The sequence below is a fragment of the Chamaea fasciata genome, unplaced genomic scaffold (genome assembly GCF_029207755.1).
Source record: "Chamaea fasciata isolate MVZ Bird 193981 ecotype frontalis unplaced genomic scaffold, bChaFas1.0.hap1 SCAF_4, whole genome shotgun sequence".
Taxonomy (NCBI): Eukaryota; Metazoa; Chordata; class Aves; order Passeriformes; family Sylviidae; genus Chamaea; species Chamaea fasciata.
In genome coordinates this window covers 52,509,265-52,534,639 of record NW_027094089.1, presented here as the reverse complement: position 1 = coordinate 52,534,639, position 25,375 = coordinate 52,509,265, and the positions used below count along the sequence as shown (strand labels likewise).

At 39.2% G+C, this 25,375-nt stretch overlaps 1 protein-coding gene across 14 annotated transcripts in view; it reads left to right on the top strand.

Moving 5' to 3' along the window:
* PIGG (phosphatidylinositol glycan anchor biosynthesis class G (EMM blood group)) overlaps positions 1–25,375 on the top strand; it is a 97,782-nt gene that overhangs the window by 27,350 nt on the left and 45,057 nt on the right. For 6 of the 14 annotated variants that reach the window (XM_066181562.1, XM_066181560.1, XM_066181558.1 and 3 more), the window contains 3 exons: positions 3,762–4,219; positions 11,215–11,406; positions 18,171–18,480. In XM_066181562.1, coding sequence (XP_066037659.1) covers positions 3,762–4,219; positions 11,215–11,406; positions 18,171–18,480 — 960 coding nt within the window. Of the gene's footprint in view, positions 1–3,761; positions 4,220–10,394; positions 10,448–11,214; positions 11,407–18,170; positions 18,481–25,375 lie in introns of those variants that run through there. The other 8 variants (XM_066181569.1, XM_066181566.1, XM_066181568.1 and 5 more) reach the window with 3 other exon arrangements.

The window sequence follows — 25,375 nt, the reverse complement described above, 5'->3', positions numbered from 1 at the left end:
ACCCAAATACTTCTGGCATTTTCTGACATCAGGAGGAAAAAAGATGATTGGGTGGTGTCTTTACCAGGTAGTGTTCAAAAATTGTCCTAAACTGCTGTGAAAATGTAGGAGCAAGTGTGATTTGTAATACTTTGTCATGGAAAAGTTACTGTCATAGTCAATCAGGACGGGGTTCAGGGAGCTCAAGTATCAGAAGGGAACATAATGATAAGTGTTTAAATTGTGAGTGATGGTGGGCATGAAAAATAAAATGTTTCTCATCTGAAAAGTATTTGCAGAATTTCTCAGGCGTTAACTGTAGATGTTAACTATAGGAGGTTTTATTTCAAAGTGAAGAAATTTCAAAATTTAATGAACAAAGGTGCATGTACTGTCATTTATATACTGACACCTTTGCAAGCTAGCAAAGTATATTCAAAGATAGGGCAGAGTGGTCAGTTTCAGTATTGTTTAAATACTAGTGCTGATACATCACTTGTTAAAGCTGCCTTGGGAGATGATATGCTTACATCATTTGAAGCCTGTCATTTAAAGATTTCTGAACAAAAGCTTCCGTTTTAAGGGTTTTTTTGCCAAGATACTGAACAAACTGAAAGTCATACAGCTTTTTTAGTATCTGGAGTGTCTGCTGAGTTCCTGAGGGCTGGAAATGTTCAGCAGCTGGAAAAACAGCTGTGAATATCAGAGTAAGACCTGCATTTCAATGCCTTTAAACTGAATCTTAAAATTAGGTACAATCTAAATAATCTAAGGTCAGACTGTATATGACACCATACTCATGGCATTCATAATAAGGCACAATTCATATATAAGGGATTAGAAGTAAATTTAGAAAACTTGAGGAAGGTATTTCCAGAATTTCTTAAGATTATCAAGGCTCAGGAAATTATAATTTGCATCATAATTTTTAATTTTGCATAGTGATTTAACTCTGATCTGAAATGTGGTTTATCAGTAAATGTCGTTGGATTTTAATCCTTTTATATGAACATAAGAGTAATTTTTTTCTCTTTTCACTGAAGTTGTGAGAGACAAGCAGGCAAGAAATACAGATTTCTGACCCTGGACATTTCACATTAATGCCATCATTTTAATGAGGTTCTTGTATGTTCCCCATTGATAATGGATCACTTCTTCAGTTTTCATATCAGTTGCCCACAACAACCAGATACAGGAGACCAATACTACTATAGATTTTATGTTAGTTCTTACAAAGAAGACAAATTATATCACAGACTTGTTCATTCTCATTTATTTAGGATCTCAGATTCCTTTGTCTCTGTGAGCAGATGGTGCTTGCATGCTCATTTATTTAGTTAGCCAAGATCTTTAAGGTCAGCATGATAGAATTATTGGAATTTAAACTCACTGAAGATCCATCATGTACTGTTCTTGTCCCAGCTTTGTGAAATTCATGCTCTTTGGTCTTTGCAGAGGCTACCTTGTCCTTTTGTTCCAAATACCAGCTTATGGTATTTGCTTTTCAGAACAGAGTACTAAACAAACTTGAATGGTCTTTAGAACACCAAAGAAATTTCAAATGCTAGTAAATGTAGATTGAACCTGGACATTTTTTCAGATTATTAGTATTTTTCCCTCCATTATTGTTGTATATAACCTCATGGGGACTTTTTTGGTTGTGTGGGATTTTTTTTTGTGTGTGTTTGTTTGTGTTGTTGGGTTTCTTTAAGTGAAATTACTTTAATGTAATGTAATTCTTTAACAACACAAGAAATGAAGGAGATGTGAATAGGTCATAATTGTAATAATAGCTACTGCATTCTTCCACATATATCTCATTAGATTTCGATCTTGCAAAACTTTCTTTCCCCTAAAGCAGAATTCCTAATAATGTTAACTATATTCTTGCATCATATTTTTGCTGTCTACTCTGTGTTACATTGTCTTGCTTTTTGAACAAAAACACATATGCTGCAGTCAGTAAGTCGTGAACACAAGTGACACTTGCATTTAAGATGCTTAGGGATACTTGTATGTTTACACCTGCTTTCTTGTTATCTGCTCAATGGTCAGTCTGATTTGATTTTCTTTTAACATGATTTAAACTGTGCAGGAATTGTAGTACACTGTGCATCTTTTAATTTAGTAGATTCTCTGTGAAATTTATCCCTGTGAATATTCAAGATTTTTTAAAAAGTTTGTTCATCGGTCAAATATGGGAGGATGATGTGGTTAAAATATGCAGTTAAGAAATGAATGTGAAAGTAGTTTCAGAGATCTTTGTTCTGAAGTAAAAATGGCATGCAGTAATTTCAATCTGGCTTTTACATTTTTGTTTTATTTGGTGCTTAAAATGCAGTTTAAGGGATACTCCATGATATTCTGTAATAGTGGAAAATTAGATAAAATAAAATAGTAATGTATGATTTTTGACAGTGTCTTTCTCAAAATTCTTCACAAGTATGTATATTATTCTATTTGTTAAGGTATGTTAGGAAGGTCCTGCTAGTTCCTGCTAGTGTCCTCTGGCACTTGCTTTTATTTGCTCTGGTCTCAAGTTTTTGATATGCAGGCTGGTCCCCTGCTTACAGTGGCATCTTGCAACACCCATAGATGGGACAGGGAGGGAAGTTGAACAGAAGATAGGAGAGAGTTTAGTAAGATAGGATAGACCACAGTGACCTGGCACAGGGCTCAGTCAGAGATGTGTAATGGCTCTTGCTTATATGTAACTGAATCCTTTCTCCTTTCTCCTCTTACTTTGCCCCTGTTTCCAGCATGTTCCTCATCACCCCCTCTTCCCTGCCCATGACACTTTCTTGAAGCTCTGCTTAATGAGTTGGTACAGATCCACAGGGCTATCAGGTATCTGTAACACCTGTGCACTGTCACTTCCCCCTTATCTGTTACAGAGTCCAGACTGATGCTCTTCAGAGCTATGCCTGTGATTTCTTATTAGCCTGTCAATTGATGGCTGAAGAGTTCTGGTCATCTTTATGATCTCCCTTAGTGCATGCTTATCACGGCTGTGCCTCTCTGTGGTCTTTTTATGGCTTTCTCTGTGTGCTGAAATGGTTTGTTACCTGATAACAGCAATAAACCGGGTGTTCTCAACTTCCTCATGCCCTTATGCTTTCTCTTTAGCCCTATTGTTGAAGGTAGTGATGATAAGGGAATTCCAATTAGCTGCTGAAAACAGGAAATTGAGCTGATGAAGGCATTAAACAAAAAATATTGTGGTTTTAGATAAGCACAGTATGCGAAGTAAATAATAGATGGGTAAAGGTTCAAAGTAGATTTTATGATGAAATATGCAATTCAGGCTAAGAAAGGTCAAGGGGTGCCATCAGGCAGTAACTTTGTTAACTTGAGTAGTGAAGGTTGTAACTGTGTTGAGTTGAAGATATCAAAGATTTCAACTATTATAGAATTACCTATTGTCTACATCTCAAGATTTCTTCAGGATTTCTATTTTTACTTCTACAAATATGCAGGGCGTAAACCTCTTTTGAACCTTCTGTTACAGGGTGGTAGGGAATCTTAATCTGTACAGCGGTGATGATTATTTATAGAGAAGTTTTATTCCTTAAACAGAATGAGAATGCAGTTTTTAAAATTATTACTATGTTGTAGTGCTGAGTATGCTTCACTGAAATGTTTATTTTATAAATTTCTGAGATTTCTTAAGATAGAAGTAAGTTATCCTGCTCTTTATTTTGTTTTCATTGCTGTAAATTGCTGTGAGCACACTATGAATACTTGCAAGTGAAATTTTTCAAATTTTTTTTTTTTTTTTACAGAATCCTATTGTGTCCAGTTCTAACTGGTCAGAAATAGATGTGCTGATTCTGGCTGGAACAATTGGCCATGTTTTGAGTTTAGGGGCAAGCAGTTTTATAGAAGAGGAGCATCAAACCTGGTATTTTCTTATCAATACGCTTTGTTTGGTGCTGTGTCAGGAACTGTGTAGAAATAATTTTCTTCTGAAAGAATGTGAACCTCAACATAGCACCAATGTGAGACGAAATTCTGATAGTACCGGGGAAACATCTGAGAGCAAGAATATAGACATTCCAACCGCAAGTAATTCAAAACTGGGCAAGGCCACCTCTTCATCTGAATTCATAAAAGGATCGGATAAGTGGATAAGCTTAGCAACTCCATGGATCATCCTTACTTGCTGTCGGCTGCTTCGATCCTTGAATCAGACAGGCGTCCAGTGGGCTCATCGGCCAGACTTTGGACACTGGTTGACAAGGTGGGTTTCTTATTTACTGTCACACTCTCTGCCTTATTTAAAAATTAAAGTGTGCTTCATTTGGTGAAATACGTGTTTTTCTATATGGTCTTTGATCAGAAATTGCTGCAAACATACAAAGCAGATAAATGATGAAGTGACATAAAGGATTTTTCATTGCTATTTCATGCAGAAGTAATTCCTTGTGTACTATCAATAGTTTACAATCTTTGCCCTGCACCATGACTTACCTAATTAATGTCAATTATACATGATAGGTTTATCAGAAGCAAAAAGTAAATATTTTCCATGTATAAGTCAACAGTGTCTGGTTCGAGAAATTAAAAATCACTTAATAGTATTAAACTCTTGAAATTAAGACAGGAAGGTTCTGCATAATTCCAAAATTTATGAAGTCACAGGAGATGCCACACACAGAATTCTTCCTTGTCTATCACATGCTTGTAATGTGTGGGTGAAAAGCTGAAAGAATTTTTTTAAGTGTAATACGATAAACAAGAAAGGAATTTTTTTATTACTGAAAGTATAGCAGAGAAGAGCTTCTGCTTTTTCTAATACCTTTCAGTATTTTTAAGAACTACAGTTATTATTCAGTGATACTTGAACTGTCTCATGTACTTCAGTTAGTGGATGGAGAAGCAATACTTTTTGACTGTCTAGTCAAGGTTTTGCAAACAGCAGATGAAGAGACTCTGCTGTGTAAGGTAAATAGATTTCTTGCCAGTATCTTACAACACATGGATGAAATGTCGTTCTTCATTCATTAAAAATGACATGAGCAAATGAACTAATATGAGATTTTTTATTTATTGGCAGCCTCACAGATGAAATGCTAATTGCAGTGACAGGCATGAGTGCTGAAAGACATGAGTTATGAGGGAATTTATCACATTATAGTGGTTGTTCTATACTAGAGTTTTCACCATGCATTTCTGTTCTTGAGGTGAGGAAATCAGGAAAAAATGTCATATTTTCTACATCAAGTCCATATGATAGATAACTCACTCCTTCATTATGAGCTAAGTCAATGTGTGAGCAGGATGAGGTGTGATTTGGTGTGACTGTGAGGATTTTTACAATTAATCCTGAGCATCTGTGAAAGGTTTATTTGCCCAAGAATGTCCTGAGCCAGATTTTTTCTTCAGACTATCAGTCCTTTTCTTTGGAGTGTGCTGGTTCCACAAGACCCTGAAACAAGGACCTGATACTCCTGCAGCTGAAAATTTTGGTTTGTTTCAGATACATGCTTTTGCGCATGTGGTCTCCTGGAGATGTTTATTTACTCTTAGAAAGGTTACCAGACTTCTAAAAATTGTGTGTGCATGTATAGACTTTACTTTCAAAGATCCTGTCTTACTTTAGTATGCTCCCACCTCTGATTTCATGGTGCTAAGTTTTCCGGGAAAGCATCAAAACCTTTTGTAGCCTTGGGCTGTGGGGATCTCAAGGGTATAACACAGGTGTAGTGTAGACTGCAGATAGAGCAGGTGCGTCCTAATTTATAAGAAAAGTGGGAAATCCTGTATGCCTGACTCTAACACTAGTTGCCTGTCAAGAACTTCTAAGCAACCCACTCAGGTAAACCTAAGCCTTTTTACATCTGTTCTGGCTTACTCTGGTTCTTTTTGTTGTTGTTGGGGAAGGAGAGGGGAGGAGGGAGGGAGGAGTCTGGTTTTGTGTTTGATTTTTGTCCCTGTGAATTGGAATTCGTGTGAATTTAATATGTCTGTATCTTTCTCTGTACTGGGTAACCCCTAACTGGAGCCATGGTTGAACACAGGGTAAGAAATAGCCTTCCTCCATCTTCTGGTAAGATTCTTGATATGCAGCTCCAAATGCTGTTAGTTACCTTTGCTAGAAGGGCATGTTGCCTGCTGATTGTTGAGTCAGGGTCCACCCAGGCGCTGAGAGTCACCCTGAAAAGATGGTCAGTCCCCAGTCTGTCCTGATACATGTAGCTATTTCTTCCAAGGTGCAGGACTTGTCTCTTGCCCTCGCTGAACTTCATAAGATCCCTGGTGGGCAATTTCTCCAGGCTGGCAAAGGACCTTAGTGTCAGCAGACCCACCTGCTGTATCAGCCATTCCTCCCAGCTGTGTATTGTGTGCAGACTTGCTGAGGGGGCACTGCCCGGTTGCCCGGATCGTTAGGGAGGACATTAAACAGTATTGGCCCCAGTGGGGGCCAGCGCTCAAGTCCTGGGGTTGACAGATAGTGACTGCCCTCTAGGTGGACTTTGTGCTACTAATGGCAACTCTGTGAATCCAGCATTTGAGCACCTTTCAGTCCACCTGGCTATCCACTTTTCTACCATGATATAGTCTATGGGAATGTTATGGGAGCTGGTTTTGAAAACCTTGCTAAAGCACAGATAAACAACAGTGCCTGCTTTGTGCTCTTCCACTAAGCCTGTCTCATCGCAAAAGTATGTCAGGTTGATATTTTTCATAGAGCCATCACAACCCTATTAAAGCTGTCTGCCTCCCCCTTCAGTAAGGCTGAAGTACAGCAGCTAGGTATCGAAACAAAAACGTCAGAATTTTACAGGTGAATTTCTTCCTCTGTTCCCTATCAGATTGTGGCCTCAGATGGAGTGCTCTTTCTTAAGTCTTGAAGGAAGTAGAATAGAAAAGATTCGACATCTGTACTCTTAGACTATGACTGATTATTTGGCTAAAACATTGTACTATAGGAGCTTTTGCCATACAGGACAAGGAACTTGCTCTCTTTCTCCTCACCTCACTGGCCCTGTATTTTACCTGTTCCTGTGTCAGTATGGTGAACTAAATAACTGAATAGACATGTCTAGAAAAATAGCTCAAGATGGCATGGGAAACTCTTGTCTTTCAGATAGATCACTTCTCATTCTGGTTTACCATCAATCTTCACAGGCAAATGGGCTGGCTTAGTAGTAGGAATGCAGGAAGGACAGCATATACGCTATTTCAATATTTCAATATTGTATACAGTATTTCAGCACTGCTGTTGTTGAAATTACTGTAAGAAGAGAATGTGGAACTATCTGCATCTTTTGAAGTGCTGCAGACAAACAGTTTTTTCTTTCTGCCATTGTCAAGCATTCCTTACTAAAACCCACTTGCCTTTCAAATCTAATTGAGAAAGAAGCAAGGATTCTCTGCCTTTTACTTTGTGAGGCTTGAAAGATTATACAACAGTCCAGAGTGTTGTGCCATGGCAGGCTAAGAGGATGTGTGATTAGGAATGTCACTCTCATAGTTCTGCCTTCTCCCTTTCATTGGTGTAACTACTTCTGCTGTGTTTAGGGAGCAAGTGAAAGAATAGAACCCTGGCAGTCCTGGCACAGATTGGCTCAGGCTGCTCTGGAGCTATCTCCTGACTTAAAACAATGGAGCAATTTTCAGCCTAATAGGAGAATATTATGTACGTCTCCTTGCTGACGTATACTTCAGTTGCAATATAGAGTTAAAAGATTAGTAATATTTGAAGTATGTCAGTTTTTGGACTTGAATGATGGGATGTCATTGAGTGTATGACTCTGTTATGGCTCACTGAACAAGCATCAGAAAGTTTAGTAAATGATGCAACTAAATCTTTACACATCCTGTGGTCTCTAAAGTGTCTGGGAATTCCTATTTGGCCAGCATGCTTGCATTTTCTTGGTGGAGGGTTTTAACGTCTTTGTTCCTTATCCTTCACACGATATTAGATGTCTGTTTCCCTAGTGATTTGATCAGGATTGAGATGTTGTGTTTTCCTTAAAGCATGAATTGGTGATAAACTGAATTGCATAAAGCACTTATTCTTCTTCCCAAAATGCATTACTAGTCTCTAAGGTTGACTGTTACTCAATTTTTAGTGTTAGTTTAATTGGTGTAGTTATGTCTTAATAGCATATTTTTACTAATAAGAATTTGGAGGCTTATGTAGATCATGTGTGTCCTTGTTAGAGTTTGGGCTACTCAGGCTTTTTCTAGCCAGCCTTTTATTTTGTCTCTAAGATAAACTAATGAACAAATCGCCCTCTTTTTTTGTTCCCCTGTATTGATCTTTTGGACATCTGTGCTAATGCTCAGACTAGTATTTCGCTTAACTGGTCAGTGCTTAAGGGGCTCAGCATTTAAAACAGAGAGACAGTTGTCCAGATTTTCCTGTTTGATGTAAGCATCAAAACACAGAAAACCAATATACCTATACTGTGTTGAATTTGGCTACTAGGAATGCATTCAGCAGTGCTGAAATAAGGAAAGTGTTTTTTGTTATTTGCAGACAGACTGTGAAACCTGAGAAATACTTTGATGGGAAAAAGAGGAAAAGAAAATCAGGCAGTAGATGAAATGGAAGAAAACATGCCATCTAAATGTGACTAGAAGTCAGGTTTTCTTTTTGTTTGGTTGGTATTCAGTTAGCTTTATTTGGTTGTTAATCTTGGTCAGCGCTGGTACTTGAAAGGTGTCAGAGCTGCTACATGGCAGTGTCAGCTTGAAGAGAAGTGACAGGAGGCATCAGCATGGGATATTTTCTTTTAATAATGTACTTAGCCATCCCCAAATGCCCTTCCCCTCAAAGTTAACACACCTTGTGACTTCTATGTATTCAGTTGTAAAATGAAAGAAACAATTAAAAAATACTTTGTCCACTTAAGTTATTAATCATGCACATTTGCAATTCCATTCACTCTACTTGTATTTTCAGTAATGAGGTGAGGTCCAAGCAGTGGAAGAAAATGTCTTCAACCTTCATTCTATTACCAGAAGTATGAGTGTAGACCACAAGCCGTTACAGTAGGAAGACAGAGCCAAAGTGCTCTTTTTCTTTCCCTTCTCAGCAGATTTTTCTCCCAGGGAGCTATTGCTTCTTCACTTTCAATTTTGTGGTTTGTGCAAAACCCAGGACATGGCAGCTGAGATCAGAGTAGCTTGTTTGTGCTTGTATTTCTGAGCAGGCTATCAAAACCATTTAGAACTTAGCAAAATGATAGGACTTTCTGTTAAGCAACTACCATCTTTTTTCAAATGTTATGCTAATTACATATGCTTTTAGCTGCCTAACTGTAGGAATCTTGGCTGGAAAACCTTGAAACTGTAGGTGATTTCTGCTGACCTGACTTTGCTTGCTGTAAATCCATTTCTTGTCTCTTCAGCAAATACTGTGAAAAACCGGGGTAAGGTTTTTTAAAACTGATTTGTATGATTCAAAAAAATTCCTAACAGAGATCACAGAACACTGTTACCAGAAAACCTGCATGTGAGATATATGTTAGTCTCTGTGCTAGCAGTCAAGAATGAAAACTCAATGTGTATTTAGTTTTCAGATAAAGAGACAAAGATGATGATGAGGGTATGCTGTTATTTATCCCTGGTTTGTCTTGCTCTCCTACAATGAGTAGCCAAGGAGAATATGACCTGAATGCTTAAATTTTTTTATAAATGTTCATATGAAAGGTTTAGTGGCTACTAAATTAGTTTGTTATGTTTTGATCATAAAGAAGGTGGTGCTTGCAATATCTTCACAGGTTGCTGCAGGGGTCCACTATTTCTGCTCTCTCCATGTGTAGAGGAAGAATAAGTGGGAGGAGAAACATCAAGACGACATTTTCTGTCTCATAGTGTTCTAGATCTTATTCCTCTCACTTTTCTCCACTGACTTGTGGAGAACAGTGCATCTCTTGGGAATCTTGTTAAGGTGTATGAACTACTTGACTGTGTCCTGCATGGAGAACTAACAGGACAATTTATCTGCCCTACAACCTTTCCTCCCTGACTTCTCAAGCACAACAGCTGGAACAGCTATTGGTCAAGCTCCTGATAGAGTGTATACTAGGGAATACAAAAGTAAACCTGTTTGAAGAACAATAATTTTTATTAAATCAGAGATAAAACTGGAGTTTTTAAGTGTGGTTGAATTCAGTGCAGATAACAGCCCAGGCACACTGTTGGTTTCCTGAAGTTAGTGATCTGTTATCATGGGATTTTGAGTTGTGAAAAACAGAAGGTGGAGCCCTTAGCTCTCAAAATCTACATGATGTTCTTAACTGAAGGCAAATTTAACAAAATTAATGTTTTTATATTATTTGGGATACTGGGAATATTTTCAGTAGGCATGGGTTGGCAATTCTTGGATTACAGCAGGCTTTCTGGAACTATGTATTAAGGCATGGGTGCAGATCTTTGCCTTACCCTGTTATATTTTGCAGTGCTAATTCCTACTACTGAAGATTTGAATATATAATACTGGCAGCATGCTCAGGTAAATGCCCTTGATTCTGGAATGAGTGTTACCTATTTAAGATGCAGGGGAACAAACAAACAAGCTGTATCTGTGATCTTCTCTGCCAGTGATGCAAATTTTGTGTCTACCTCTTGTATGTATTGACACAATACAAGGTGCTGTTGTTGCATAAGGGAATCAGATTGAGCTAATGAGTTTGCGTGTGTGTTTTTTAAACTATGTAAATGTATTTTTGGTCATTTTGGGTAGGTAATGTGTTTTGTAGGTAGTAGGGTAGGTGATGTATCTAAAATTAAACAAATACATATGTAGTTTTTTCCAAGACAGTTCTAATCCTGTAGTGCAAAAATCTTTTGTGTAGTGCTGGAAAATGAAATCCTGTAGTATAAGGAAAACACACTTTTTCAAAATGTATAAATAACAAAACCCTGGTTTAAAAGCACTAGGCCCGTTTCCATTGTGCAATATGCAGCTCAGTTTTTATATAATTAACAGAATAACTAGCATATGGTGGAACACAGGAACACAATAATTACACTTAAAATGTACATGCTTGAATAGAAAACCTTATTAATAAAACTGCTTTTCTAAAAATATTAAAAAATTTTACCATACCTCTTGGAAAGTTCATAACAGATACCACTACAGTGATTAGTTTGGTGTTGCATTAATTAATACAGTTTATTTAATACAGTGCTGTAGCTAAGCCTCTATCAAATGTGTTTAGCACTAATTACTGGTTTAAAAAGAGTTTTTTGTTTGTTTTGTTTTGGTTTTTTTCCCAGCTCTGATCACAAATCTGAACTCTCCTTCTTGGCTGCAGTCTCCCTTCTTATGATCTTCTTTCTGGTTCAAAGAAGATGCTCCCTGGTTTCGAAAATTGCTATGGCACTTGGGCTCCTGGGAGTCTACAGTTACCGGGCAGCTATTGGAAATGTCATATTTCCGTGGCAACATGGTGGCAAAGATATTTCAAAGTAAGTTTATCAGCAGATAAGTAACTGTTTCTAGCAAGGTGTTGAACTCTTTGGCTATAGGGATGAGGTGAACAGGATGTTCTAGGTTGGAATTACATTCTTATGAATAGAATTGTAGTTTGTAAGTGACCGGTACTGAATTTTTGTGATGTGTGCTTAATTTTAAGCCACATGAAGTGGCTTTTGACTGTGGCAGGTGAGAAACCAATAAGATAAGAATTAAGATGAGGAAGATCTAGTACTAATACTCTATATTTTTGCAACCAAAACCTCCAGATGTATCTCTTCTTATTTTAGATGGACTCGCCACTTCTAGCAAAGCACAAAGAAAGCTCATTTAGCTACTTCTTAGTTTCAAAAGTGCTTAGTAGTTCAGAGAGCTGCTTTTCCATACCTTGCGTTTGCAGTTGACTGTTCTATAACATGGGCTTTCAAGATGAAATCATGCCCTTCTTAAGGTCTCACCTGTGCAGAACAGTGCATAGTAAGGATTTTTAGTCTGATGTTAAGTTTCTTATGGGACTAGTCAGTAACTGTGAGGAAGCTATTAACTCTTTCGCCAATAACTACTTCTGGCTTGTAGCTAAGCAGCTTTAGTTTTCTTATACCTGGCTCTACAGTCTCAAGGTTTACTAAATTTCAGAGAGTTGTGGAAAACTTCTAGAGTCAGTTGGAACATTTGATGAGAAGTAGGAGATTATGGAAGATAAGTTTTGTCTTTTGGATGTAGTGAACTTTCTCTTGTACTCACTTTGAATTTTGTATCAATACAAATGCTGTTGGAGCTTCTTAGTCAGGGCCCAAAGACTAACAAGATGCATAGAGATGGAAAAAGCCCTGCAACGTAAGATCTGAGGACATAATGAAGATCAGGTTTGCTAGCATGACATATTTTACAAGAAATATTTGTTTATATGTGTATCTGGATATGTTTACATACATTCCATGTCTCCAGATATTGAAGATAATTCTAATTGTATACTAGTGTTAAGGTAACGTGTGTTAGGTCTGCTTCATGAGAAAATAATCATAATCTTTACTTACTGTGCAGGATTTGGCACTATGCTTGAAACGTGCCTGATTTTGGAAAGTGAGCTCTTGTTTTGTTTTGTGTTTCAGTAAAAGCCTTGGAGAATAATACTATCCTTGCAACATGGAACATTAAATACAGCAGTTGAGCCACAAATAAAATGTGATTAGAGAAATAAGTGCAGTACTTAAATAGTGAAGTCAAACATTTACTTGAAGCTTGTTCATTCTATAGTCAGCATATGAATCTCAATTATTACAAGATAGAAAGCTTTTTGTATTATTTCTATTATTAAGAAAATAGCAGACAGAGTGATTTACTTAAATTATGTCAGAGATTTATATAAACACCAAGTGAATCTTCCCATGGCACACTGTGGCTCGTGGTTCCTGTCTGAAGAGAAGTTCTGCCTCCCTCAAATACCATGGTGCCTTTTATTTTGTGTAAAAAAACCACAGCAAACAATCCAAAACAAACTTGTGTCTATGCCTGCCAGATCAGAACATTGTCTCTGTCACAATACCTACCAGTGCATATAACACAGGCTGGCTTAGGGCTTCCAGCATGGTCCCTGGCCATGGCCACTCATTTGCTGACATGTGGGATTCTCAGGAGTAAAGTACAAGGCTCAGTAGAGAGGCATGGTTTGCACAAGATCATTGACTCACTGAGCATTATCTTCAGCAAGGCTCCTAGTACAGCATGTCAAAAGAGATGGTAGACAAATTTTAGTAGATTTCATATGGTAGGTGACACGTTGACACAGTGATACTAGCTTATCTTTATTAGATATTTGATGTGATATATGTGATAGAAGCCTGTTTAAAATGCAACCAAAACACCCAGGACTTTACTTTAAATGTGTCTAGAGGTATCTTTAGTGTATTCATGATCTGGAATAGCTCAGGATACAGGTGCAAGGCAGAAGCAGTTTTATATAATATGAGAAAAAGTTGTAGGCAGCCACTGCATTTTTCGTGCATAGTGCATTCTTCTCTAAGGTGAAGAATCTTTGCTCTTTTTACCTCAGAGTTTTGTTTTTTTTTTTTGAAATTGTAGTCTATGCAATGAAAGAGATGAGTATATAGTATACTAAAGCAAACAAAATAATAAACAAATGCATTTGATGAGGAATGTTTTTTCTAGTTTGAATCTTCAGCAACTGGTTAATTCTGGTTTTCACTCAATTTGTTGAATAGGCAAATACCCCAACCTATTTCCTGTAAAACAAGAAGGTTTACATCTAAAGTAAATATGTGGTAATAATTACATCAGACTTACCAGAGATGCTGAAAAGGCACACTGAATTTCTGCATTAGCCAGAAACCCAGAAATTCTCTAAACTTAACTGGCTTTTACCTTTTTTCTTTCTTCCCTAAAGGAAAAGTCCAATGGGCGATACAGGGTTTTTACAAAGGGTTGCTATTTAGGAGAATAAAACAGTAAACCCCTTTTGCATAGGCTATTAGATTATTTGAACCATTGAAAGGTAAACGACAGAGCAGTGCACTGTATTCAGGTTTAGGAAAACCACACTACTATTGTATCATGGTTTTGCCTTTTTTTTCTTGGTTCTGTACATGCAAAAAAATTGAATATGTAAATGCTCTTGCTTGTTATTTCACTTCTTGCTTTTTCTCTCCTGTATGTGAAAAGGAAGGTTGAATTCAAGCTTATTTTTTTAACAATTGGCAGAGAAGGAACGTGACCTTTCTAAGAAAAAAAAAATTATTTACAAAACTTACTTTTAGAAATTTTGGCTAGTGGTGTTTTTTTGCGGTCAGTTAGCTGCACTGGTTACATGAGTATAATTATAATTTTACTGATTTTAGAGTCCTAGTCTAGTCCTTCGTATACTGCTAAGTCCAGAAGATTCAGGAATCATCACTTCTGATTGAATTATATTAGATTTGTAGACTATGTTCCCTCATTACTCATGTAGAGCGAAGACTGATAGTAAGAGATTGACTGGTGGAGCCTCACTCTGCCATGCCTCAGACAAACAGACCTGACATCCACTTCACAAGAAGCTATGGGCTCCCTACCCTCTCCTCACCAGCCAGAAGGAAGGGACCTTTGAGGTGGAGTGAAAGGGAGTGAAAAGGGGCTTCTGCTTGGGGTGGCAGGTGAAACCCCTCCTCACCTCCCTCACCTCCTCATGTGCCTGAATGCAATAGATATGAGGCCTGGAATCTGAGAACCAGGGAAATGAGGACCAGAGGAATGAGAATGGGGGTGAAGGGCGAAGGTCCATCCAGGTTGATGAGGTTGTCCGTGGCAGAGCAGTTACCCCCCCAAACCACAACCTCCTCAGTTAAAAAAAAGAAGGGTCATTGGTGACTCCCTCTTGAGAGGAATGGAGCGCCTGATATGCCAACTGGATCCAATCCATTATGGAAGTGTGTTGTCTTTCTGGCACCTGGATAAGGGACACCACCAAGAAACTTCCCAGCCTGGTGCAGCCCACTGAAGATTACCTACTGCTGGTTTTCCGGGTGGATAAATGGCTAAGTCCCAACAAGAAGGGTGCAGATGATCGAAAGGGATCTCAGGGCCTTGGGGACGGCTGGTGAAGGGGTCTGGAGCACATGTTCTCTTCTATCCTACCAGTTTTAGGGATTGTTGGGGCAAGAAACTAGAAAACCAGGCAGATGAACACCTGACTTTGAAACTGGTGTTACCAGCAGAATTCTGAGTGTTTTATCACAGGTCAGTTTATGTGACCTGAACCTTCTGGCAGTAAATGGGGTCCACCTGCCTTAAGGGGTCTTAGCTCAGGATTTAGCAGGGTCATGGAGAGAGCTGTAGACTAGATTTGAAGGCACATGTAGACATAGCCAGGTTTGGCAGAGATAAGGTTACAAAGTCATGGTGGGATACCTCACATGACTGGAATGTGATCATGGAGGGCCACACCTTGCTTAGGAAAGACAGACCTGGAGAATGCATTGGTGGAACTTCCCTCTGTCTGAGCAAACTCTTGGAATGTATTGAGCTCTCTCTGGGGTGGGTGATGAGAGCATCAAGAGCTCATGGGTCAGAATAAAAGGGCAGACTAGGGTGACATTTTTGTGGGTGTTTGCCACAGGCCACCTGATGAGGAAAAAGTGGATGAGGACTTCTACAGGCAGCTTGAAGCAGCCTCTAAGTTACAGGTTCTTGTGGGGGACTTTAACTCCCCTGACATCTGCTGGAGAAGCAACACAACAAAGCACAAACAGTCCGGGAGGTTCCTGGGAAGTATTCATGACAATGTTCTGACACAGGTAGCAGAGGATCCCACGAGGAATGCTGTACTGCTCAGGGAATGATTTGCTGCTCAGCTGCATAACAACAAACAAGGGAGGCTTTGTTGGAGATGTGAAGGCTGGGGGCAGCCTTAACTGTAGTGACCATGAGATTGTGGAGTTCAGTGTTGGGCAAAGAGGAAGCTGAAAAACAAGCGATCATAGACTTCAGGAGAGCTAATGTTAGCCTCTCTAGGGATCTTCTTGGAAGTATCCCATGGAACAGGTCATGCCGGGAAGAGAGGCCCAAGAAAGCTGGTTGATGTTCAAGGGTTATTTCCTCCAGGCTTAGGAATGACACATCCTGATGCACAAGAAATTGGAGAAATAGGGTAAGAGACCTGTGTGGATGAACAAGAAACTCCTGTCATTGCTGAAGTGTAAGCAGGAAATACACAGAAGGTGGAAGCAGGGTCAGGCTACTTGGAATGAATATAGAGAGGTTGTCAGAGAAGGTAGAAATGAGACAAGGAAGTCCAAGGCTCATCAGGAACTAATTCTGGCCAAAGATGTCAAAAATAACAAAAAGAGCTTTTTCAAGTATTTGAAAAACAAAAGGAAATCTAGGAATATAGTATGGGCCCTTTACTAGATGTAGCAGAGGCCCCTGTAACAGAGAACACAGAGAAGACAGAATTACTGAATGCCTTCTTGGTACCGGTCTTCACTGACAAGACCAGCTGTGGATTTCTGACCCAGTAGACCACGGTGTAAGAATGTTGAAAGGAAGACTTTCCCTTGGTCAAGGAGGATTGGGTTAGAGAATATGTAGGCAAATCTCACATCCACAAACTCATGGGTCCTGATGAAATGCATCCAGAGATAACTGAGGGAGCTGATGGGCATAGTGAGCATTCTAATGATCATCTTTGAAAGGTCATGGCAACCAGGAGGGGTGCCTGAGGACTGGAAGAAAGAAAATGTCACCCCAGTCTTCAGAAAGGGCAAGAAGGATGATCAGGAAACTACCAGCAAGTCAGCTGTACCACAGTCCCTTAAAAGGAGATGGAGAGCAAGCACCTCATTCTGAAATGAGACCATCCCTATCCACATGGATGACAAGAAGGTGGTCAGGAGTAGTCAGCATGGATTCATTAAAGTTAAATCATGCTTGACCAACCTGACTGCCTTCTGCAATGGAACAAATACAGGGAGAGGAGAGTGAGGCGACAGTGGATGTTGTCTACCCTGACTTCAGCAAGGATTTCAACACTGTCTCTCACAATACCCTCATAGACAAGCTCAAGAAGTGTGGACTGGATGAGTGGACACTTAGGTCCTGGCTGAATGGCAGATCTGTGCAGCCCTTCAGAATGACCTCAGCAGGCTAGAGAGCTGGGCAGAGAACTGTACAAAATTCAGCAGAGGCAAGTGCTGCACCTGGGGAGGAACAACAGCACAGCCTGGGGGTGACCTCCTGGAAAGCAACTCTGCAGAGAAGCACCTGGGGGTCCTGATAGACAACAAGCTGTCTGTGAGCCAGCAGTGTGTCCTGGGGGGCAAGTGGGATCCTGAGATGCATTAGGAAGAGCATTGCCAGGAGGTCAAGGGAGGCGATCCTGTCCCTCCACTCAACCCTGGTGAGGCACATCTGGAATATTGTGTCCAGTTCTGGGTTCCTCAGGACAAGAGACACATGGAGGTCCTAGAGTGAGTTGAGAGGTGGACTCTGAAAGTGGTTAGGGCACTGGAGTGTCACTTTTATGGGGAAAGGCTGAGGGAACTGGGCCTGTTCAGCCTTGTGAAGAGAATGTCTGAGACAACCTCAGCAATGTCTCTAAAGGAAAGGTGTCAGAGGATGAATCCAGGCTCTTCCTGGTGGAGCCAAGCAACAGGGCAAGAGACAGTGGGCAGAAACTGATGCACAGAAAGTTCCACTTAAATATGAGGAAGAACTTCTTTACTGTGAGGATGACCAGACATTGGAAGAGGTTGCATGGAGATGTTGTGGAGTCTCCTTCACAGGAGATATTCCATAACTGTCTGGACACAATCCTGTGCAATGTGCTCTAGAATGACCCTGCTTGAACCTTGAGAGGAAGGTTGGACTGGATGACTTGCTGTAGTTGCTTTTAGTCTTAGTTTTTCAGACTTTGCACTTCTAGAATAGCAGGTCTCAGTTTTTAGGCTTACTGGTCCTTGTCAGTTTTTTTGGACAACATGCTGTGTTTCCTTCAGAAGCTGGATTTCACTGGAAATAAAGAGTCAAAATTACAGGTGGTTAGAAGATAATGTAAGTGCTAATTACACTTAAAACATTAAAAAACTTCTTTTTTGTAATGGAATTGCTTAGGGATTTGAAAAATACTAGTCATGGATTTAATCTGTTGAGCAGAACTTGTTGGTCTTGACCTCTCTTGAAAGGCTCTGAAGTAGGTATTAGTAAGTAACTAATCCTTCTGTTTTATTTATTTATTAATTTTTTTTCAATTTTATTTTCTCTTTAGGGGGATTACTGAAGCTCGTTTTGTTTATGTCTTTGTTCTTGGCATAGTCTTCACTGGCACTAAAGATTTACTAAAGTCACAGGTTATTTCTGCAGACTCCAGCATGAAGAGCACAGGATTATGGGAAGTATATAGCGGATTGGTTCTACTAGCAGCTCTTCTATTTAGACCTCACAATTTACCAGTCTTGGTGTTTTGTCTGCTGATTCAGACAATGATGACAAAATATATTTGGATACCTTTAAAATTTGATGCAGCACAAATTACTATCATGCACTACTGGTTTGGCCAAGCTTTCTTCTATTTTCAGGTAAGCTGAATACTCTCTCCGCTTCAAAGGTGGGAGAGGGAATAGTTGTTCAAAGAAATATTGTCCATTGTAAATAAAATGCTAACTAAATATTACAGTGGAAGAGTTTACTGAGTTCTCAGAAGGATTTAGTTTCTAAGTGCTTTATTAATGTTTTGTTTTCAGAATCAGGGAAAGATGCATACCTTAGTGTCTTATCCTTAGTGTAGATTTCCAAAAGTGTTGCAAGGATCAGAGACCTGTACCAGGATGATTTTGGTCTGTTAATGGGCTTTGTAAGTACTTTTCGGGTGATAATTAATTTTAAAATGTCATCTGAGTTGATTAATATCAGTAAAAGGCAGGTGGCTTTTGTCACTGGTTCTTAAGGCTTACAATAAGTCTATTTATGGTTTAAGACTGAAGGAAAGTGCTGTGGCATGTAATGTCTCTTATAAGAACCAGAACTAATTTTCTTTCTTATTATATCAAGTGATACTTTCTTTCATGAGGAATGAAGTTCCTTATGAACTTCAATAACCTAGTTCTTTGCATTGCAAGTAAAGTTGCAATTCCACAAAAACTTTGCTTTGCATTGAAACTGGAGAAGATCTTTCTAATTCTAGTGTTGTTGGAACCTTAGCATATCAGGCTGTCTAAAGAGGGCTTTTGTTAACTTGGGAATCAGGTTAAAAAGGTGGGATTTGCAAAATGTCAATGTTAGTCCTCTGTTGACTTTACCTCTGAGGCATGGCTGGGGATGGTAAAACTCTGATCAAGCTTAGGGAACTGTAACTGCAGATTGAGGGCTGGCTTGATTGAGAGTAGTGTATGTCCAGATAGGGAATTGCTGATGCAGGTAAGATCATCATGATTCATCCCTTCCTACCCACTTTTCCTGTTCAGACAGCATAGCATGTCTTGGTTGAGTGGCTTTTGTACGTTTTGAATGTTACTGTTCAGGCAGTCAGCTTTGATTACAGCTGTCTGAGATCACCCCTTAGTGCAGCTGGCAAAATGCTGAAGACAGAGCCATCTTTGTACTGAAGTACCAAACAAAACCAGAAATTTAATGGTGGGGAGGCTGGCAAAAAAATCACAGTTGTGAAAGAGAGACTAATAAAGAATGGTTCAGATTTTTTCATAAAGGAGCAAATGGTTCATAGATATTTCAGTGATGCTGAATTCTTGGTTCACTTGGCTGAGAATTTCACAGAACCATGAAATTACAGGAGAGTTAAAGCTGGAAGTTGCTTCTGGAGATAATTTAGTCCAACCTGACCCCATGAAACAGCAGGTCAAACAGACCAGGTTGATCTGAACAATGTCCGTTCCCTGTTTCAAATACCTGAAAGGGTGAAGACTCTTCAGGCTCTCTGGGCAGTTGGTCCAGGGCTTGACCACCCCAGCTAGTAAAAAAAAGAGCTTCTTCTGATTTTAATCAGAACTTCTTGTATTTCTGTTTCTGTGTATTGCTTTTCATCCCTTTTCTAGTCACTCTTGGGTGACTGAGAAAGTCACAGTATGGCAACATTTTCTGTACTTCCCTTCATCAGATATTTATACATATTGCTATAATCCCTGCTGAACTTTCTCCTCTTGAGAGTAAAAAGACACAGGGAGGCACTTGTATGACATGTGCTTTGCTCCCACCATCATCTGTGGTGCTTCAGTGGACTTTTTCTTCCACACCCATGGCTTTTTCGTGGTGGCAAGCCCAGAACTGGACCCAGGCACCTAAATGTGGATCTCACCACTGCTCATTAGAGAGGATGGAGGTCTCCATTAAACAGCTAGTGAAGCTCTCCCTTAATGGAGTCCCAGATGCTGTAGGTGTTTGCACAAAAGGGACGATGGCTGGCTGATCTCTTCCAAATGGTTAGCTCCCAGTGTGACCAAAGGCATGGTTTTATTCCTCCCCAGGTGCTAGATTTGACATTTCCCTTTGGTACACTTGCTGTATTTCTTGTTGTTTCATTCCTCCAGTCTGTTGAGGTGCCTCCAACAGCACCTCTGATGGCAGCAGACCCATCTGTGGTATCTGCCCGTTTTCCAGTTCTGTATCGTGTGCAGACTTCTGCGAGAGCTCTCTGTCCCACTGCCCAGGTCATTGATAAAGACGTTAAAACAGTATCAGCCCCATTGTCAATCCTTGGGGCTGATCACTAGTGATTGGTCTCCAGATGGACTTCAAGCTGCTGATGGCAGCCCTGTGAGCTCTACATTTGAGCAGTTTCCAGTCCATGTGAGTGTCCAGCATCCTAGCCTGGTCTGCATCCATTTGTTTGCCTAAGGAGATACTTAGAAAGTGCCTCTGAGATGAAAGTACCTTAGATAAATATAGACCATGTATCTTCAGCCAGTATGGAAAAGAAAACAAAAGCTTCTTAAAATAATAGGTTTTTTTGGAAGTGGAATATAGCAGGTTAAATGTAGTGTCTTTTCTGCACTGAATGATGCTAAAATTTTGGGACTAACTTTTCTGGAAGAATTTACATCAACTTTGAAGCAGCTATAAACATCTTCTAAAAAGAAGCTGTTAGAGCTATCAAGAGCTTGATACATCTTTCCATTTGACCGTGATGTGTCAAATGGGTTTTTTCTACACCAATAAAAATATATTTTTGCAAAATGAGTAGAAGATAACAGGATCTGGTAACATTTGTTTCAGCTTTCTAGTGGTCTTAAACTGGTGTTATGGCAAAGGCTGGTCTTTTTCATGACGAATGTTTTGCAGTTTCAACTACCCTTGCAATTGAGGATTTTTTTGGTTTTAGAAGAATGGAAGTAGTGATTTCCATTTTACTTGACTGCAATTTGTGTTTTTGGATATTCTGCAGTTTTAGAGCACCTGCCTAGGCCCCATCACTCTGCTGACAATTTTGACATTTCTTCTAGAAGTGTTTCCTTTGGTCATAATAACTTCCAGTATGATACAGATTTCAGCAAACTTTAGGATATTTGAAAAATTTGTTCTGTCAAGGGAATTTCTTCCACATAGATGTGTTGCTGAGTCACAGCATTCAAATCTCGTAAACGAGAAATTCTCCACTGCTCTATTATGAGCCAGATTTCTAGATGGGTCTTCGTACATCTGCCATCACTGTAAGATCTGGAAAATGTTCTGAGTGATAGTTACTTATCAAAACTTCTGTTAAAAGACCAGCAAAACTTTCCCCCCCATGTTGTTTTCTATGCTGCTTTGTATGAAATAGAGCAGGCCCAGATAAGAAACTGCCTTTTTATGTCCCATCATGTGTCCAAAAGCTCCAACTTTGAAAAGATTGTTTTGAATTAGCAGTGGCTTAGCAAAAAATTTGAGGAATGCTTAAGTTGTTTTAGCACAGGACCCTTTAAAAATGTATCAATTTCAGAATAACATGCTAACAGTTTTCTAGAATTTTTTTCTGTGTCTGTCCACAAAAATTAAGGTATGTGCCTATTCATGATGCCCAGACTGATTAAAATGACAAATTAATTGGAAGAGAACAGGAAGGATTTCCTCTATTGTCTGTTTTTATTTCTCTTTTTGTTTTTCTGTTTTCAGAACATCTAGAAATGTTTCAGAAATAGAGAAATCAATTCTGATAGTGAAAAAAGAGCTTTTAAACTGTTTTTAAGACAGACGGAATTTTCTTTCCCAGCCTCTCCCTCCACTCCTTAGAGAACAAGTTTTTGGTTCTGTTTTAAAAATGTTTTAAGTACATTTATATTAGATGTCTTTTTAGCATGGAGATCAACAGTTTGACCAAAATACCCGTCTTTAGATATTAGCTTATTCTTTTATTCTCTGATGAAAAAACTCTTCTGAAAGTATAGAATGAAACAAATTGAATTATACAACAAATTGAATTGTAAGACGGACTTTATTTTTGTGTTTCACAACTGAAAGCAGTTATCTGATATGCAGAATATTAACATAGAAAAATAGAATCGTCAAGCTGTAGTTCATAAATTACAGAAGCTACGGAGGTGCCTCAAAATCTAATTAATGCTCTCTCTTCAATTTGTAAATTTCTCTCAGTTTATTCTGAGAATAGCTTTTCCAGTCTGGGTCCATATTTCCAAGGACGGAAGGAACTTCTTCCAGAAATGATGCATAATTTCATGCCCCTTTTATGTTGTGAAACTTCCTGGGGTCTGGCCCAGACTGTCAGACCCCTTTGAGTTTCCTTGGGACTCAGCCCGATGGAAACTTGAATGGAGAGAGAGACAGCTTCAATCCAGTTCTCTGAAAAGTAGTTTTAATAATACAAAAATAACAAGCAATAAGGCATCCACTGTATTGGATCAGGGCAGTAACAAGGGGCAAAGGGCATGAGGCCAAAGGCAGAGTCCAGGGTCAGAGAGGTGTAGTTATACACATCGGTGTGGGTGAGCAGTTAAGGTGTGATCTGAGGGAAGGTTCCAGTGGGGAACAACAATTAAGAAAATTAAAATTCTTGCACCAAAAATCAACCTATGATAACACAGAGAACTGAGAACTTTCTGGTAACAATTTGCATAGAGAGCTTGTCAGTCAGCTTTTTTTCTTATGGTAGCACTATGAATGGGGTTTCCCAAGGCATTTTTCCAGGGTTCTCTTTTTTCCTGCAGAAACTGCTCTCTACAATGTTGTTTTTCTCAGTGTGGCATTCTGATCTTCATTATCTGGGAAAATCAAAAAGCTGGCAACATACAAAACCAAACTCTTCTTCTTTTTTTTAATGTATTTAAATAGCTTCTTTCCTTTGAGTTCTGTCTAGAGTGTGAATGACTTGTTGCAAAGGGAAGAGTGCTCAGTTTGTGCAGCTTAAAATCAGGATTGAAATGTTTCTTTGGTTTATTAGTGACACATAATTAACTGACAACTGTATGTTGATAATTCACTGCCAGTCACGGAACTACAGATGGAGGATCCATACCATATATACAACCAATGAACTTTTATCAATATTTATGCCATTTTGTGCACCTGATTTGGAAAAAATCTATCCCCTGAACTGGGGCACCCCTCTCCCAAGCACATGGAGATAACGCCTTCCCTTCGGGTGTGTTTCAGTCTCTTCTCATGGCAATGCAGTTTTCACTATTAACTAACACCTCCTTTGACAGGTGCAGCCACTCAAGCTTTAAGTCTTTATGTATCTTGAGAGAGGTATACATAGGTGACTCAGGTGAAGCTGTAGATGATTCTGCATGGTTGTGTACATTTTTCAGCTCTTCCTTAAGTGAGTGGTGGGGATTGGAACTCTGGATGTACCCATACCAGTTTAGTAACGGATTTTAATTGTTTGAATAAGCTATTTCATCTTTTTCCTTTACCTTGTGGGAAAACCAGGAAGGTCTTTGCTTGATGACAGCTTTCAGAACCCTGCCTTACTTCTGTGCTTCCCAGGAAGTGACACTGAGTACAGTTCAGGTGTCCCAGGTTTAGCAACTACCTGTCCTGTCCAGGACCACCAGTGCTTAGTTCTTATATTTTGACTGACTTAGGACAGGGTTGTGTTTCAGACAGAGCATGTGTGGTTTGTTCTCAGATACTGAACAAACATTAGAGAAGTACAGCTGAGCTGTTTCTGCTGGAGGAGTCCATCAAGTCCATCTCACCTTCAATACTGACCTCTGTTCAGCTCACTCTTGGCAACAGATAGTAATTTTCTTACTGCCTCAGGAGCAAGCGATTCTAGGGGAAAGATGTGAAAGAATCGCAACTGTATTATTAAGTATTATGTATACTGCTGGCATAGATGTAAATGTCTTGACTTCATTTTTCTAAGTTTTGTGGTCACTAGAGCTGTTGCTATTAAACTGACTTGAGTTCAGAGTGGTTTTACTTTCCATACAGGCATAAAGATCAAACATAGCATTCAAAAAAATAGCAGGCTTATGGTTGAAATACAAAAATTGAAAACCATTGAAATTTGTTGGTGATGTAGATCACATTGGATACTAAATTTAAACTGTGCTAGCTAAATGAGGCAGGAGAAGAGAAATATAAATGAAATATGGAACAGTTCCATCTGGAAATAGGAGAGAGGTTTGGAGAACTACTTTTTGCACATGTCTTTATGTGATTTTGAAGTACATGAGACTTGCCTGTCGCCAGTAGGGACACGAACTACACTTACTCGACAGGTTGAAGTGAGGAAAGAAAAAAGGGCTGTTTATTGTCATTTTTGGGTTTAAATAGGATTTGGAGTTTGGTCCAGGATTGGAGGACAAAGGGGACACCCCTCTGACTCTAATGGTCATCTCAGAAGTCCATCACATATTGGTATGTAAAAACAATCTACTTGTTTATGTTACATCTGTGAGAAACTCGACTAGAAATATGTAAACAGTCATCAGAAGGCTGAAAATCAGGGTGACACTTGCCCATGTTGCTGAGCCTTTATTAAATCTCAGTAGATAATATGGTACATCATGACTAAAGCAGTAACTCTGTCTTGCTGAGTGTGGATTGTAAGTGATGGCCTTTTGAATATGATAGTAAAAATAACCTTGTTCAGGATAGCATATTTAATGAGTGAGGCACTGTTCTTTCAAAAAAGTATTGTAAGGTCCTTCAAGACTTTATGGAAGTAGATCTGTGAAAATCCTAAGTGTACCAAATCAGCAAGGCAGACAGGAATGGATACTACTTTTCATTAATGTGCTATAGCTGATGAACATGGGGTAAAAAAATGAAGTGCTTGAGTGTGGAAGCTAATTTTTTGATTTTGAATATAAGTAGGAGAAAAAAATTACCATGGATTGAAAACAAATGCCTTGATCTTACACTTTGTTTTGCATTCAACACTTCCTCTGTGTCTGAACCCTGAGTGCATCTTCTGTCTTGGAGTTAGCAGACTTCAAGGTCATCTTTGATTGAGAGAGGAGCTGATGGGAGGAGAGCAGAAGGAGGGGCCTGGCCCTTCTTTCCGTTCTGGTTCTT